Source organism: Danio aesculapii, chromosome 3, assembly GCF_903798145.1.
Source record: "Danio aesculapii chromosome 3, fDanAes4.1, whole genome shotgun sequence".
NCBI lineage: Eukaryota > Metazoa > Chordata > Actinopteri > Cypriniformes > Danionidae > Danio > Danio aesculapii.
Window position 1 is genome coordinate 8,915,699 of NC_079437.1, and position 18,729 is coordinate 8,934,427.

The 18,729-nt window shown below is 34.2% G+C and overlaps 1 protein-coding gene across 1 annotated transcript; it reads left to right on the forward strand.

The window, feature by feature from the left end:
* The first annotated feature begins 1,234 nt into the window (after positions 1-1,234).
* On the forward strand, positions 1,235-14,403 carry LOC130217146 (uncharacterized). Its single transcript, XM_056449189.1, has 11 exons — positions 1,235-1,241; positions 2,585-2,719; positions 3,697-3,780; positions 3,958-4,056; positions 4,195-4,275; positions 4,512-4,607; positions 6,011-6,109; positions 6,672-6,700; positions 9,909-10,011; positions 12,564-12,628; positions 12,715-14,403. Exons 1-11 carry the CDS (start codon positions 1,235-1,237, stop codon positions 12,895-12,897), a joined length of 981 nt encoding a protein of 326 aa, XP_056305164.1. The 3' UTR covers positions 12,898-14,403.
* Positions 14,404-18,729: the final 4,326 nt, after the last annotated feature.

Here is an 18,729-nt window from a genome sequence, read left to right on the forward strand (position 1 = left end):
GTATATTTTAGATTTTCTTATACTTTGTATTTTTCGCTGTCTTTTAACTTTATTTCAGTTCTGTTTAAATCTGCATGGGACAAAAGTCTGAATTACACTGGATTTGAACGTGTTATTATAATAGTCCTCTTTGTGATGGTGCTTCTGTTTAACCTCTTCAGTATTATATGCAGTAAGTATTTCTATCTGATTCCTTCAGTTAATTACTAGCAATCACTATGCACTGTGTAAAAAAATATGAATTACATTATTCGTGGTTGTTTCAGCCACACAATATAAAAAAAATCCTGTCAGAACAGAGGTTTTTCGTACCTCACTTAAAAAAATTGTATCTTTGTTTATTTAACATATTCCAGATCTTTTAATCATGATAACTGATCTCATCTGGCTAATTCTTTTTTGTTTTTCAAGTTTTTTAACCTGATTAAAATATCTGGATGACCTATATGATAAAAATATTGTTTATAGCAATTCATTTATTTTTACCTGTGAATTTTATACAGTATGCAATTCAGAAAAAAATATGAAATAGGTACAGTATGTCTTCCTGAATAAATATCTTAATGTGAAAATTAGCCATGACTATTCTAATAGATTATTCAACATTTATATAATTTTTACATTACTTATTTAAACTTTTTTATGATTATTGTTTTAATTATTATTATTTTCCTTAATTCTATATGATACTCTTGTAAGAAAATAGCAGCAGTTGGTACAGGCTTTTAGTTTGACTCTAATCCTGTTTATATGGTTTATAAGTATGATGATGAATTTTAAACTAAATCAGAATATTGAGTTTTGTTTTTGTGCTCCTCGTCTTATATTTACTACTGGTTATATTTACTAAACTAATGGTTGGAAGGTTTGTGGCTAAGCAAAAGCCAGTCCATCATACTAACATCATAAGAGGGACAGCAGATGGTCAGATTTTGATTACCAAGTTTACCAAAACAATTTTTTTTTAAACTTGCACAACAGTAAACTGTTCACCTTAATACTAACAATTTTGCTAGCGAAATAAACATTGTAAATTTGTATTTTATTTGCGTACTTACAGGTACAGACCTGCTGCTATAACAGCAACTCCTGGATGAGCTTCTAAAAACCAAACAATCATTTAAATTCAGCTATAATAAAATTTTGTAAACTGAGTATGCACAGTATTGAACAGATCTGTGATCTTAAAATAAACCTTTACATTATGATAGGTTTTTAGTTTGCATGCTTGTCAATGGAAGGTAATTCCTGACAATTGTAAATAAGTCTAATAAAATTGGAATTTAAAATTGGAAATTAAAATAAAAACCAGATTAACACTTTTATTATAAAACACTGTTCGCAAAATATCTGCCAAAATTGAAAATGAAATTAATTAAATTTTCATTTTCACTGTGACAACACATTGTCTCTGTTAAATTGATAAATAAAATGAAGTTGCCAATTTAACATTTTATTTTCCCTGCATTTCTCAATCAAGACTGCCAACATTAAAATGAAAACCTGAAATTGAAAAATAAAATAGAAACAGAATTTTTACAAAGCTTGTTAGTAATGTTTCTGTTAATAGAGACACAATTCAAATTAATATGTAAAGTTAAGTTTTTCGTTTATTGACACTTTTATTTCAGTTTTCAAATTTATTTTCAACAACCTGTATGCAAACCCTATGCAAATCAGTGGGAGGTCTGAAATATGCAGAAAAAATGGTGGTTATACTCGGTTTAACTGCAGAAGTGCATCAGCTTATAAATGTGTCTGACAATGACGACTTAATTTTTCTTCGAGTTGAAGCTATTCTAGATGTACTTTTACATTTTGTGGCTGTCACAAACTCTGACATAATCTAGTAGTTTTAAGTAATCTTTGTGAGGTTGCGCAGTGTCTCCAAACAAGAATTTGTTCAAGCACTACACTCGGACCAGGCAGCATGGTGGCTCAGTGGTTAGCACTGTTGGCTCACAGCAAGAAATTCACTGGTTTAAGTCCCAGTTGGCATTTCTTTGTGGAATTTGCTTGACCTCCCCGTGTTGGCGTAGGTTACCTCCAGGTGTTCTGGTTTGAGAGGGTGTGGGTGTTTCCCAGTACTGGGTTGCAGCTGAATGGGCATCTGCTGTGTAAAACAAATGCCAAAATATTTGGCGGTTTATTCCACTGTGGCAACCCCTGATAAATCAGAGACTAAGCCTTAGGAAAATTAATAAATGAATGAACTACCCTTAGACCAGGCCATCCATCCCATTAGAGTCACTAAAAATGCATCTTCTAAATGGTTTTACTGCGCAAGAAACTTATTTGGAGTAAATGAGAAAAATTTACAGCTGAATAAATTATACTGAATGAAGGCATAATTATTATTTTGACTGATTTTTTTTACATCTTGCTATTGTTGTTTGTTAATTTTTTTTTTTGTATGATGTTTAAAATGTTTGTTTTCTAAGGAAAATAATAAATGATTGTGACCTGTTTGTCTAAATTTAATGATAAATAATTAAATGTGATTAGTTCTGTTTGTCATGGCATTAATTCAATTTCAGGTCAAACATTTTGATTGTCATTTATTGTTGTTTTTTTTCTCATGCAGTGTTGACTAGATTCATTGGGAAATTAAGCGAGCGAATAAAGTCCATTCTTAATACTCTTGATAGTATCAGCTTAAATGTTCTGCCTTCACTTCAGTTCATCCTTCTGTTCTTTGCCTTTGGATCTGGAAGAGTGGGTAAATTCACTTTTTTTTTTTAATTTAGAACTGTTTATATGAATTTACAAATCGGACGAGAAAAAAATATTTATTCTTTAACAATATTATTGAGAGAAAAGATCCAGGTTTTCCCTCATCTGTGTGCAGTATTTCATCAATGTTTAATCAGCGGAAAATTGTTTTTGACTAAGTTAAGGGTGTATATTCTAACGCTAAAAGTACCTACATAAGTGTAAAACGTTTTTAGCGAGACAGCGTTCATAAAAGTTAAAGCAGCAGATATGTGTGTGTGTGTGTGTGCGTGCGTGCGTGCGTGCGTGCGTGCGTGCGTGCGTGTGTGTGCACGTGCGCGTGCGTGTGTGTTGCATTATGGTATTGCCTACAAACAACTGTGACAGCAGTATTAGACTTTTTTTTAAAACAAAACTAATAAAAATAACAAAAAATAATGCAATAAATATATATATATATATATATATCAAATTGAAATTTAATAGTATGAAATCATAACAGGGTTCAAAATCTGTCTTCACCTCTTTACCTTGTTTGTGTTTGAATTATACACAATCTAGATGTCATACTTTAAAATGTGCGCATTTGTAAGATTTGTTTAGCTAGATGTCCAGGTAAACTTAAATTCCTATAATCCTTACCCAAAACTATTGTATTCTGCATCACATAATTTTTTGAACAACATAAAACATTAAAATATGGATTTTTGTCAAAGTAAAATTTAGTTTTTGCAGAGGTGTCTTTTTTAAATGATGCCACATAAATTGCAAAACTCTTACAAAAATCATGTCAAATTATAATCAGAAGTTGTTTCGATAAATAAAATAGATCAATTGATCAGGCTTTTCGAAAAACAAATACACTATACAATGAAATTTTTATTGTGTGTATTTGAATAATTAATCGTGTATTTGTGAAAATGATGATGTGTGTGTCAGTAAAGCTCAGTATCTGTGTTAATGTAATCTCTCCTCTGTGTTCAGGATTCTTCATTGTTGCAGTTTTACCAGTTTTTATCACAGTGACAAACTACGACTGGGATTTAGTATGTGGAGAACGGATGGGCTGTAAGTGTCTGAATTATGATCTGATCCCTGATATAAATATATAAAGAAATTAAGACATTACTATGTGATCTCTAAATAATTCATACATTGCTCATGTTTTGCATTTTTCAGTCAGTATCTTTGTTGTTATTGAATATCATATAATGATATTCAAGGTTGTTCATGTTTTTTCTTTAGGTTTACCTTCAGTCAGGAGATCAGTGTGGTTGATCCTCATGTTATTAATCAATGCTGTGATGGTGTATTTCTACATCATAGCACTGGAGAATGAAAAAGGTATGATAAAATACTATTAATGTAGAACTAGAAGATAGTAGATCTTTCTAGCTCCTGCAGTGTGTTTTTACAGTGTGTTTGAAGAGACTGTAAATATATTTCAGTGATGTTGAATCTGGTGTGTTTGTTGATGTTCAGATCGTGTTGGATGGGCCTGTATGATTGCGTTTCTGCAGTTACTCTGGGCAGTGATGAACTTCACATGGTCATTTATATGGGGTACAGTATTAATCATCTGCTCTCATCCTCTTCTTGTGATCTACTGTCAGCTGTGCATTTTTTTTCTGTTCATTATTACTTGTTCTGTTTTATTATTCAGCAGTTACACTTTTTATTCAGTTATTTTACAAGGATTTTCATGAATAATTGCAACACTTGTGTGTGTTTTTGCATCAAGCTAATAGTTCACTCTCATGTTTCCATTGTGAAATACGCCATATTTTCTGATCTCACAGTTCTTCATCGTGTTGTTCCTGTGTATGTGTTTGGATCAGTTGCTGTTGTGTTACTGAACTCTGTTACTCTGATGACTGAACTCATACTGAAAACAGGTGAGAGAAAACCTCAGCATCATACAGTGCCTAAATATGTTTATATATTTACTTATTACTATTACCAGATTTATGGTAAATACATATTGTATGAACAAATATTTCATGTCTGATTATAATAATATCACAGTTAGGTAAAATTTTAAAGCTTTTCAGATCTATTAAAATAAATTATAATTCTGATAGATAGATAGATAGATAGATAGATAGATAGATAGATAGATAGATAGATAGATAGATAGATAGATAGATAGATAGATAGATAGATAGATAGATAGATAGATAGATAGATAGATAGATAGATAGATAGATAGATAGATAGATAGATAGATAGATAGATAGATAGAAACTGTTTGTGTGTGATATTACAGTTTTTCTCAGTGGCTTTGGTGCATTTCTCACAACACTATTTACATTTGCACAACAGTTAATGCATTTCTCAAAACAATTAGTACAAACTGCAAACCCTGATAACCTTCAAAAGCGTGTCACTTTCTCAAAATGGAGAGCTCATTCCTCAAAAGCAAGTATTGATGTCAATGAAAGTGTCAGTGTCGTCAAGATGGAAAGTCCTGACACCATTGCTTATGAACAAGATAGTCAAATGGCTTTGTCATGTTTTCATCATGACAGTTTACTCTGTTAATTTTTTTCCAATGCAAAAAATCTGATTTTGGTGACACTTCCTGAAAATGCTCAAGACAGCACTATATACTATTTGCACAGCCATTTGAAAACTACAGTAAAGTTAGACATCACTGCATTTAGTGATGTATCTGAGAACAAGACACTGAATATGTAGGTTTCACATTTTTACTGCAGATACTCTTTGTAATTCTAATTAATTCACAGCATTGTGCAAAAGAATAAATACACCCATATTTACAACAAACATAAACTTCCCTTGGGTAGAGCTGTGCACAACTGTAAACAATACTGCAGTACATATTAGAGCTGAACCTACAAAATATATAGGTCCATAAATCATTCATGAAATTGTTCAATTTTGAAGACATTTCCAGATTTAAAACATTTTCTAAAATTTGCTTGACAGATTATGATAACTCGTTCAACATTTTTCTATGTAATGACTCAAGTAATGAAATGAGGACTCTTAGTTTTATATGGAATGACTATTCAGCATTCACAAGTTTAGTTCATTTTAACTGACATGACATAAACAAATGATAACGTTATAAAAAGCAGAGAGTTATATGAAATTGATGCATGTCCAAAAGCATTTGCAATTAGTTGGAAGGAATGAGAAACTTCTACTATGATGTGCACAAATGACTAATTGTTTAGAGAAATGCATGAACTGTTGTGCAAATGTAAATAGTGTTGTGAGAAATGCACCAAAGGGACTGAGAAAACTGTAAAATTTAATATTTTCTTTTCTTCAGTTAATGGTGAAGGTGCAGTTGGAGATCTGAGAATCGTCGTCTTTTCCTCTGAATTTGTCTTCACTTTATTGCTGATAATTATTCTGGTATTTGAACCCTGTGAGTACAAACTGAAGTTTTTTTTATGGACAATGAGATTAATTACACACACTTCATGTACGTTGGGACCTCATGTTTCCTTAAAGAAGTTCCCATAAAAACACCTATTTAACAAATCATCAATCATGCAGTCTACATTATGTACAGGAAAAAATGACTGATGTGTGATTTTTGACTGCAAGGTGTTGTTTGATTGAACTGAAACTCAACCATACTTGAGCAGCTCACAGTTTATATAAAGGAAAATTCAGCAGATAAACTGCAATCATAACTCTCATTCACAAGCATTTTTCTACCATTTACATTCTGTATTTAAGAACATTTCCGACAAATATTTATACACTTTTTATAAAATATGTAAACATATAAACAAATAAAATGTATAATTTAAATTCATCAGTAATGAGTTAAAATTAGTTATATTTATTAAAATGAGTTTGTAAAAACACTTAATTTCAAAGAAGTTATATATATAATTACTAATCAGTTATACAGTCTTTTTTTGTTGAATCTGATCATCTTATAAATAATCCTGAAAATCTCTCTGTTTTTGAACTCACAGGGATTAAAACATGTCTGCAGTCATGTCAGGTCAGTATCATATGCAGTGTACATTAGATTTTATTATATCTTCTGTGTTATCAGGAGACTTATCTGTTTATATTTAAAGTGCACTCAGTATTCCTATTATTATGTTTTGTTGCCCCCATATTATAGAACATTTACAAATCTTTTAATAACAACGAAAACGAAAACTTTTAATAATAGCAACGAAAACTTTTAATAATAGCAACGAAATGAACTGCCAACTATTCCGGCATGTGTTTTACACAGCGGATGCCCTTCCAGCTGCAACCCAGCACTGGGAAACACCCATACATTTACACACACTCATACACTATGGCTAAATTCACCTATAGTGCATGAAACCCACACCAACAACACGCAAACTCTAATCACTGCTAATCACTGTGCCACCATGAAACCCAAATAACAGTTTTATTGATTTATTTATTTAAACTTCTGACTTTTATACATTTTAAAATATATTTTTACTTTTTTTCTATTTCCCACAAATTAATACTATATATATATATATATATATATATATATATATATATATATATATATATATATATATATATATATATAGCTTATTATTTTAAGAAAATATCAGCATTTGGTATATACTTTCAGTATAAAACAACTCCCAAATTAGTTTTTAATCAATCAATCAAGCTTTATTTATATAGCACCTTATTTCAACCAAGAGGCTGCCCAAAGTGCTTTACAGTATCAAAGACAAAATTTAAATTTACAACACATATTATGGAACGAAACACAAGTGTCAATAAAACAGCATTTTGTATTAAGTGATATCAAAAGCAAGTCTAAATAAATAGGTTTTGGGTGTGACTTTAAACAGTGCCACATTTGTAATGATGCGAAGTTCTAAAGGCAGGATATTTCACAATTTTGGACCTGCAACTGAAAATGAACGATCAACCCCATTGTTTATACTTAGATCTGGGGACCTCCAGCAACACCTGACCTGCTGATTGTAGGGCCCTGTTCGGTTTATTAACTTTTAAAATCTCACATAAATATGAAGACCATTAACTGAATTAAAAACAAACAAAAGTAGTTTAAAATCAACTCTGAACTTAATTGGGAGCCGGTGAGGAGAGTAAAGAACAGGTGTAATGTGCTCTTGTTTGCGACTATTTGTCAGCATGCGAGCAGCAGCATTTTGCACCAGTTGTAACCGATGAAGTAGGGTTTGGTTAATTCCAACATAGAGTGCAATGCAATAATCCAGACGAGAGCTGATAAAAGCACGCTGGTTCAGAAATGGCTTGACTTTGGCAAGAAGAGAAAGCTAAAAAAAAGCTTGCCTTGATCGCTGAATTTACCTTTTTATCAAATTTTAAACTACTGTCCAAATTCACTCTCAAATGTTTAACTACATGGTAAAATGTGGGGGAAGATAATTTGAGGGTAACTTATTAGGAAGGTTAGAGTTGCCAAACACAATACAAGAAGGCAACTATACTGTATTGTGTCAAATCAATAACCAAATCCAGCTATTGAACATTCCACTTACGAAGACAGGACCCCCAGTCTGATAAAATTGTTACTTGGTCTGTTTTTTTCTAAAACAAGTCACGTGTGAGTAAACTCTCATCACATTGGGCAGAGTTTCAGGGTTTATTTTGCAGAGTCCTGCTCAGCTTTTATGCATCCTTATTTTAATTGATGACGATGAGCAATTAGATATTGTAAGTGAAAGCGAAAACTGTGCTTTCATTTTGAATGGTGACACCCACAGATGTCGTCACCAAATATAAAACAGAGGTAAGACTCTCTCATACAGCAGTTGGCTTATGCAGGATAGGCTTTACATTATAGAGAGAAATAACAGATAAACTAAGACTGAAGTTCGGTCAGTTTTCCTAACGGATAAACAGCTCTCGTTAATAGTTCAGCATGCTTTCACTTTCGTATTTTACATGAAACGCACATTTACCGGTAGGTACATATCCATAATACACTGTGATATAGTCGGGCTTGGATCGTATTGCTTTCTCACTACAATCAATCCACTCGAGAATTCGTTTCAATCGAGCCGAGACCACCTCACTCAGGCAATCTCGGACTGATTGTTTTGGTGCGGATCCAATCGCGTTTGCTGGACTCACATTTGCCAACCGAACTGCGCTAACAAAGATCTAGGTGTGAAAGCAGTCACTGTGGTCTAGGACTGCCACTGGAGACAAGCTATAAAATATACAATTATAAAATCGCATACTGCAAAATCGTATAAACAAAGTATAAAACTGTCGTGATGAAGCACAACATTATTTAAAATTGATTTGACACATGTACAAAAGTCTGATTGCACATTGAAGTAGCTGTGCAAAACCATAAATAAATTATAAAAACTTTAGTTATTTTTTAAATAACTGTCTTCTTGTGAAGACAGAAGGTGGTGAAGCCTCATCAAACTCCAGATGCTGGGGAATCATGGAATCAGGAATATCAGGTCACTATTATATAATCCCAATTCTAATAGAGTTGAAATGTTTGTAAAATATAATGAAATCAAAGAAAAGAAAAGAAAATGAATGAATGAATAAATAAAAAAAGAGAAAGATTTCTAGCATTTCTTTGATGAACATGTATTTTGTAAATGTAGACCAATTGTGATTTTAATGGGTGTGTTACACTACAAGAAACTTGGGACAGATGCTAAATTAAAGTGAAAGATTGAAGAACATTCAAATAAACAAAACATTTTTCCTTATTCTGATACAATCCCGAATAAGCAGTTGAACTGGTAAAATGTGAGGGCTTTGTGACTGGGTATGAAAGAAGCAGCTCAGGTTTAGCAACAGCTGGATCATGGCTTATCACTTTGTGGCAAAAGTCATTAGACAATGTCAAACAAATCAAAACTTACATTTCTCAATGCAAAGTGGCAATTAATTTAGATCTTTCACCAACTATCATATACACTATTGTGAAAATTTTTTTAGGAAATCCTGAGAAGTGTTGGTGTTTTTGCTCAAGACTATTATAGAGAAAGTCTGTTAATAAATGTTCAAATAGCATTTAATAGGGTTTCTGTTTTCTGTTTTTGGGGTTACCAAGAGTAGAGCATGTTTTTTTTTTTTAATGTGGTATTGCGTGTCACATTGCATAAAGACATCTATTGTTTAGTGATGCAGTGAGAAACCCTTTGCTAATTTCAACATCATTTCAATTCAGAATTTTTACAGTTTATATTTTATGAGTGCAGAGTGCAGCAGGTTATGATGAACATCCAGCCAGTGAATCAAACCAAAACACAGCAGGAGCACATGAAATGGAAACTCTTCTGAAGACTGAAGATCAGGACACTGGTAGGAGTGACATGACAGTAGAAAACATAACTGAAACACAAAGTAGCAACACAAACCATTTTAATGGAGGCCAGCTAGTGAGTGCTGTGTGGGTAAACCTCACTCTCCTGGGGGCTGTTTCATAAAAGTGGTTAAGAAAAGCAAGGATTAAAGTCAAAAACCTGACTTCACTAGCTATGTTTCCATCCAAAAATGCGAATGAACTTTATGCGCAAAACTGGATTATCGCATAAAAGATGTGCGAATAAAGCAGCGTTTCCATCCAACGAGTCAAAGCGAACAAATTGTCATTTCCTGATTAACTGGCGCCAAATATCAACAGTAAAAACTGAATTTGCTGCAGTAGGAGAAGCTGCGTCAATCTTAACTTCTTCTAATAAATGACTCAGAAGGCAATCCTGCCACGAAGTAAACACGCGGTGGGGTTTGAAGGCATCAGAATCTCTTGATTCTGGAGGTGATTAATAATATAATAACACTAATACTTAAATGGTAAGGCGTTTTAGAATTACCAAAACAACAGTTAAGATGTATTACAATGTGCTCAGCCTGCTGGTTTGTCCATCATCACATATTTTCATCATCACATGATCTCTTATAACAAAATCATATGACCTTTTTTAATGCGCAGACTGGAATTTGTGCGGTAAAAGTGTTTCCATCGTAGTTTATGCGCATCTTTTCTTATCGAATAAAAAGTTTATCCTACTCAGTTATGCACATTAGTTTTTTATGTGCATTTTCAAAACTTATGCGCATCATGGCGTTTCCATCAACCGTTTTTTTTTTTCGCATATGCAAAATGCGCATAAAAATAGGTGGATGGAAACATAGCTACTGAGCCGAACTAAACAGCCACGCTTAAATTGGTTCCATAACAGCAAGAAGATCATTTGATCTAACTAATCTGAATTCAGTTTAAATAATCTAGATAACTGCCCGTGCATGTTACTGTCGTAAAACCTTAGAGGTTAAGCATAGATACATCGATTATGTTGTGTCCTACCATCGCAACTACGAGAACTGAAAGAGCTCTGAAATGAGACACAGCTGTTCACAGCAAGTGAGTTGTGTTGGTTTTAAACATATAATATTTTAACCCTCTACCGAACGCATTATGATAAATCTATTAAAAATATATTTGACTGATTTTCCTTTCTTAAAATGGCTTAAGTTGAAGTGCTGTAGAAAAAAGTTTGGAATTTTTTTTTAAGGTACTTTATATGTTGCCATATGGCAACAATGTCCAACAGTGGATCTAACTTAGAAATTTCAAATTTAAAACTTTATAATTATAATAATAATTTTGTTGTTTGAAATGATTTATTTGGAGTTGCAGTATTATAAGCTTTAACACTGAACTTATAAATGACACCTTATACATACTTTCCAACAACTCATATCAGTCAGTGCTTTCTTTATATATTTTCTTTATAAAATTTTGTAATTCATATACTACATATATAGCAAAGTACACCCCTCACAGATCAATATTTTTTTAATTAATTTTTTCTACAAAATGCTTTATAATAATATATATCTGTGCATATACATTAGATTATTCAGTACAAAAGCAACATTTGGAAATAATCTAACAACAAATAAACTGAAGATCAGTCCAAAAATTAGTACACCCAAATTAATTAATAAGTTGTTGAAGGGTTGTTGAAGTAAAATTTTAATAAACAGGAAAAAAAAATCTACATAAACGTAAAAAAAATTTGTTGAAGTGTTGTAGTTTGTATTTATTTTGTTTGCAATAACTTATTTTAATTTAAATGTATTATTGTTCTACTCTAAAAGATGCTTGGTGTATATATATTTGGAAATGGCTAAAGTTTTAATCATTATTAAGAGGTTGAGTTAATTAAAATGGCATCAAAGTACAGCAGACGAATGTTAACATTACTTTGATTAAGCTTGAACTTGACTTAGCCTGAGAGTTAACCTGCCCCAGACCAGGCTAGTTTCCCAGCATAAGTTGCCATAGTAACTGAGTTTGAACTATCGTACATTTGATTTATGAAACAGAATCCACCATTAATAAACCTCACTTACCAAAATAAGCCTGGCTTATTCTCTAAGCTTGGTTTATGGAACAGCCCCCTGATCTAAAAAGATTCAAATCTGTGTATCTGACCGTCCTCTCAATTAATGCATTATGATTTTGTGTCACAGTGCATTGTGAAATTAAATTAAATTCCACAGCTGTACACTGTAAAAGATTATATCAAATCATGACAGTATGTTTTTTATGTTAATTTAAATCATTAATATAAGTTAATCATGTGGCATATGAGCTGTTCAAGTCAGTAATATAATGTTACATAAGTTAGTATGACTTGCAAGGTTTATTTCACTAAAAGTACAAATTTAAGGCAACCAACATTTTATTTTTAAGTGTACCTACAGTAATGGATATGGACCAGTATCCCTGCTTTTAAAATAATTTTATATATTGATTTGGTATTAAATACTGTTACTTTTGTCAGCATGAGTATATCAGGAATATAATATATTATTAATAAAATAAGCAAATGTTTCTCTTGTAGCAGATCAGTCTTTGGGGGATTTCATCATTGGTCATGCAGGGTCTACTCCCCCTCCCAGCCCTAGTGTGAGAAACTCATACAACCACTTTGCACATAATTTTACACACTCATTATGCTGGAGTCTTTACAGTTCTCTGTGTTTGTGTTGCAGAAGTGCTACCAAGCAGTTTATGACTACACCGCAGCTGATGAGGATGAGGTGTCATTTATGGTTGGGGACATGATTGTGGGCGTGCAGCTGATTGATGAGGGATGGATGTATGGAACAGTGGAGCGCACCGGCCAGCAGGGGATATTCCTGGCAAATTATGTAGAGGCATACAATTATGTCTGAACACCAGTGGGATCATCTTACCTTTCAAGATCTCATCTTTTTCCTTTTCTATTCCTGCTTTAACTGTCCAGTGAGAAGTCAACATCTTTGACCCGGTTATGACAAAACAAATGTAGTTCAGTATGAAATCATACACACCAACATGGAAAGGCATAGATAGTTAATGATTAAAAAGTTATAACCATATCATTTTCTCTATATGGACTTCTATATGGTTTTACTGGCCGTCTGACTGTTTTTATTAAGTTTTTTGTGCCCCCTCATGACCCCTACCCCCTTTTTCGGGATGGGGAAGTCAGCTTTAATCATCTGTACTCCTAGACTGTGGATCATCTTGAATTTAAACACCAGGTACCAAATGGCGTTCTGCAAATTGGTATCTTCCATGCAGTGGAGCCACTGCAGGGGCCCTTGATCCAAACAAAGCATAATCCCTGGAAATAATAGCTAAGGGTGACCCTGTCTTCCTGATTGCCAGGCACTCCTTCTCATTCGTGCTGTACATAATCTCTTTTCGAAAGCTTCTGACTTATTTTCAGCACCTGCTGCTCCTCTACCCCAATCTCCTGATACAGGACTGCTCAAAGCCCTCAGTCTGATGTTTCAGTCTGCAGTAAAAAAAAGGGAAAGAAAAGTTAGGAGAGTTAGGGTCCCCTCAGTGGCAGAACCCTTCTCCCAATGTAAACATAAGGCTGTAACAGGCCCCTTCTTCATGGCAGCCATGCTTTGACTCATCGGAAAATTTCCAAGCCCCCCTGCATTACATAAGCCACACAAAGACTAGTCAATGCAAGCTATTTTATATCTATTCAGAGATAACAACAGAGATGTCTTTAGATGATAATTCAGTTGTGCTTAGATTGGTTCAAAAGGGTAGCCATTCAGGCTGCTTCACTCTCTAACTCTCTCACTCTTACTTTCTCTCTCTCTTTCTCTTTCTCTCTCTCTCTCTTTCTCTCTCTCTCTCTCTCTCTCTCTCTCTCTCTCTCTCTCTCTCTCTCTCTCTACATACATTTTGTAAATATATATGTATGTACATTTTTGTGAAAGAATGTAAATTATCATATGCATTTGTTTTTATTGCAAACCATGTCTTTTTCACTAAGAAGATCCATGCAGCTTTCAGGAAGAAGTGCTGATAAATATCTGTGCCTGGGTGACCGATGACTGGATTTCAGGGGCTTTTAAAATGTGGTAACACATCGATGAAGCCCTTCATTGGTCAGTTTGAATGTCTCAGTATTTGAGCTTTGGTCACATGGTCAGGGAAGAGACAACACTATATTGTAACTTTCGCTCTGGCTCTCTTTCCTGCTCTGCTCTTTTCTCCTCTGGAGCCTTTTTTCTCTGGCTCTCTCTTTGGCCATATTCTCTGCTCTCTCTCTCTCTCTCTCTCTCTCTCTCTCTCTCTCTCTCTCTCTCTCTCTCTCTATCAGGTGACTTTATTTTACATTTAAGATGGGTGCAATTAATATGTTTTTATCATTTCATGTTTTATCATTTTATACAGTTATTTTGTAATGAATTCAGTTGTAACCATAGAGAATTATTGTCATTAAATCAGATTATTTTCAAGTATTTGTGAATTACTTTTGATTTAACATCAACACTTAATTGCTCTATATTGCAATACAATATAATCACATAAACAGCAACGCTCTCCCACATTTTAAGCTATTAATACTGCCCTTATTTCCGTTTTTTGGTATAAGATTGCAAAAGGATGGTTTGACTACAAATGTAACATTTTTCACCATCATACCAATAACCCTTTTAGTCATTCGGCACTATTTCGAACCACTGTAGTTAAATCCCGTTCTTGTATTTGCAAGCATTATTAAATGTTTGTGACAACGTGGATTGTTTGTTTTTACACACATAATGAGTTACTTTAACTCACATAAAGCTGCAGGTTGTACTAATCTGTTACCTTAGTAAGATTGATTATTTTTCTAGGCCAGAAAAATGGCTTGATCTTTGAATAATATACAGTTAAATTGTAAGCTCAACAGAAGAGCAGATCAGTTTATTGTCATTTTAATTCTGCTAAAAATAACGATAGGGTCAATCTAAATATTCATAATTAAATAGTAACTTGTTATTATCAACTATTAATATTCATAAATATATTAGCTAACTCCAGCTACAATATAAATTAAACCCACAAACTAATAGAGAGAATAAGCACAACCCTGTTAGACCATGCGCCAGGAAGCAGACCATATTTTTTCATTCTTAAAATAGCGAAAGTATAAGGACACTCTTAATGCTTTTTCACCATCAGCTTTAGGACTCTATTTTAACGTACTAGGTGCAAAGTCTAAAGTGCATGGGGCAAACGCATTAAGGGCATGTTAGAATCCACTTATGTTATTTTAAGGATGGAAAAATACAGTTTGCTTCCCGACGCATGGTCTAACAGGGTTGTGCTTATTCTCTTAGTGAGTTTTAGGTGTGTTTTGAGCATAACGTGCATTAAATCGATCAGAGTATGATCTCACATTTCCTTTAAGAGTTAGTTGCGTCACTCCATGGTGCATTTGCTATTAACAGGGCAGACTTTGTAAGTCTAAAATCTGAAGCTTCACTAGCAAGAAAACAGTTAAACAGAGCATCTGCAGCACGAGGATAAAGAAAGAGTCTCCTCCATTCAGCCCCTTTACTTTCTCTTTACTTTACTTTTACTCTTTACTCCTTTATGTTCGTGGAGTAAGAAATGGGTGGAAACTCCCTCCACTGAAGACATCCATTAGCCTACATATTTAATTTCGTTTGTTAAGCGCAAAGATTTGTTTTAAAACTATTTCTAAATTCAGTTTTAATTTCCAACAAATGAATAAATGAACAATAATAATGAAGTGTGGTCAGATAACTGAGTTATATCCAAACACACGTCTTGTTCTTATGCAAACATCTTCAAACCCTGACTGGTGGACAAATCTAATCTTGTTTTTATGAAAACAAATAGAAAAAAATTATTCATTGAAAAAAATCTGTGTATTGCTGTACATCCTGTGTGTATTAAGCAATGTGTAAGTGTTACGACCCCCTTGTTCGAGTCGCAACATAAAAGAGCTCAGACAACAAAAGAATATATATATGCAACTTATTTATTATATAAAACTAATAGAACAACAAAATCAAGGAACAAACAAATGTCCAGGGAATAATAAAGAAAATTACTAACTTTAACTACACACATAAATAATGCCAAACAAAACCATAAGGTTGCCAAAATATGGAGATGGTCTTGACACGAGGACGGCCAAATAGCCACACCGTCCTCCAGAAGCTAGCACACACTCACATTTACATGCTTTGAACCAATTGGTGAGCAACCATGGCACCCAATCTGGATCTGCCTCATCCAAACTGGAATCCTGGATTCGTCACACCTCCCACTCCAAAAGAAGGTTCCCTAAAGAACCGAGAAAAACAAACAATCTAGTGGAACAAAGAGAACATATACCAATATTTACAAAAACAGGAGTACTCATCTCCATAAATCTCACTCCAGTTTCTCCTCGACTCCTGGACCCTAGGAAATCAGAGTGAAGACTAGAGATAGAAATGAGAGCGAGACAGAATAAAAGGGGGAAGAAGGTAGAAAAGAGAGAGAGAGACACACACACTAGACAAACAAAAGACTCGTCTGTCCCTGGAGCGTCACAGGAATCAGTCTCATGTTCTCCACTCCTCCATGACCACCACAGTAGCTGCTCAGGATATGGCCTGGAAACCTGGGGATCATCTCGTTGCTGGTCTTGGATCAAATCAATGACGCTGCATAGTCTGAGAGCCTCAGGATGAGTATCCCCAGGTGCAAATGGAGAATAAAGAGAATAATTAGCGTAGCTGCTGTTCATAGTGTATATAAACAAGATGCAGAAACCTGTGTGGAGCACATTCATGTTTCATATCGCTAAGTGATGCGCTGAGTGTATGCTTTACTAAAGAGAAAGGTCTTTAATCTAGTTTTGAACTGCGAGAGTGTGTCTGAGCCTCAGACATTATCAGGATGTCTATTCCAGAGTTTAGGAGCCATAAATGAGAAGGCTTGACCTCCTTTACTCGACTTTGCTATTATAGGTACTACCAAAAGCCCTCAGTTTTGAGACCTTAAAGAGCGAGTTGGATTGTAGCGAGACAGAAGATTGGTTAGATAAACAGGAGCTAGATTATTTAAAGCTTTGTATGTAAGAAGCAATATCTTAAATTCAATATGAAACTTAACAGGCAGCCAGTGTAAGGAGGATAAAATTGGGGTGATGTGATCAAATTTTCTAGACCTGGTAAGAACTCTGGCAGCTGCATTTTGTACTAATTGAAGTTTGTTAATAGAGGATGCTGGGCAGCCAGCAAACAGTGCATTACAGTAGTCCAGCCTAGAAGTCATAAAAGCATGGACTAGCTTTTCTGCATCTGAGATGGATAGCATACTTCGTAACTTAGCGATATTTCTCAGATGAAAGAAAGCAGTTTTTGTGACATGGGATATATGATTTTTAAAAGTTAAATTACTGTCTAATATGACACCCAGATCTTTTATAGTAGAGCTAACGCTAACTTTGTATCCCTCTAATTGTAGATCGAGTTGTGAGATCTGCTGTGTACAGGATTTAGGCCCAATAAGTAATACTTCTGTTTTGTCTGAGTTTAAGAGAAGATAATTGTTGGTCATCCAGTCTTTAACATCTTTAATACACTCAGTTAGCTTAGACAGTTCAGATATCTCATCAGGTTTAGTTGAAATATATAATTGAGTATCATCTGCATAGCAGTGAAAGCTGATCCCATGTCTTCTAATAATGTCTCCCAGGGGTAGCATGTATATTGTAAAGAGCATAGGGCCTAAAACTGAAGGGCCTAAAACTAAAAGGCACCCCATACCTTACTGGGCTGATTTGTGAAGGCTGTCCATTAATATTCACAAACTGGTAACGGTCAGCTAAGTATGACTTAAACCACTGTAGAGCCTGTCCCTGGACACCTGTAGACTTTAAGCGATTTATGAGGATACCGTGGTCAATGGTGTCAAATGCTGCACTAAGATCGAGTAGAACAAATAGCGAGATGCACCCTTGGTCAGCAGCTAAGAGTAAATCGGTTATTTTCACTAATGCAGTTTCTGTACTGTGATGAGCTCTGAAACCTGACTGAAACACTGAACATTGTTCGTCTGCAGAAAGGAGCATAATTGAGCAGAAACAACTTTTTCTAGTATTTTAGATATAAATGAAAGATTTGAAATAGGCCTATAATTAGCTAAGTTGCTGGGGTCCCGTTGTGGTTTCTTATTAATAGGCTTAATAACAGCTAGCTTGTAAGGATTTGGAACATGGCCTAAAGATAAAGAAGAGTTGATAACATTAAGAAGAGGTTCTCCTATAACAGGTAGCAATTATTTCAGTAATTTATTTGGAATTGGGTCCAACATACACAAGGCTGGTTTAGAGCTATTTATAATTTTATCTAGCTCTTCCTATTTTGAAGCACTGTAGGTTATTTTGATTCAGTGGGATGTTTACTGGATCTGAAGTATAAGGCGGTGCAGAAAGTTTAACATCTTCTATTTTTTGTCTAAAGCCTTCTATTTTATCACTGAAATTATTCTTTACCCAAATAAGTCACTGTAGCCTTACCAAACTCACACTTGGCAAGATTAACAGTCAAGTTCGCCAAACGTTCAAAAAGTTCTGTAATTTGTGTGAGATGTTCTGACCAAGTAGAACTGTACAGAACAACATCAAGGTAGGCTTCACATCCCTGCAACCCTGATAAAACTCGATTTACCAGATGTTGAAATGTTGCTGGAGCATTTCGAACTCCAAA

Coding starts and splice junctions, on each gene's coding strand:
- LOC130217146 (XM_056449189.1), top strand. Junction 6,110..6,671: donor TATTCTGGTATTTGAACCCT/GTGAGTACAAAC, acceptor TTGAACTCACAG/GGATTAAAACATGTCTGCAG. Junction 6,701..9,908: donor CATGTCTGCAGTCATGTCAG/GTCAGTATCATA, acceptor TTATGAGTGCAG/AGTGCAGCAGGTTATGATGA.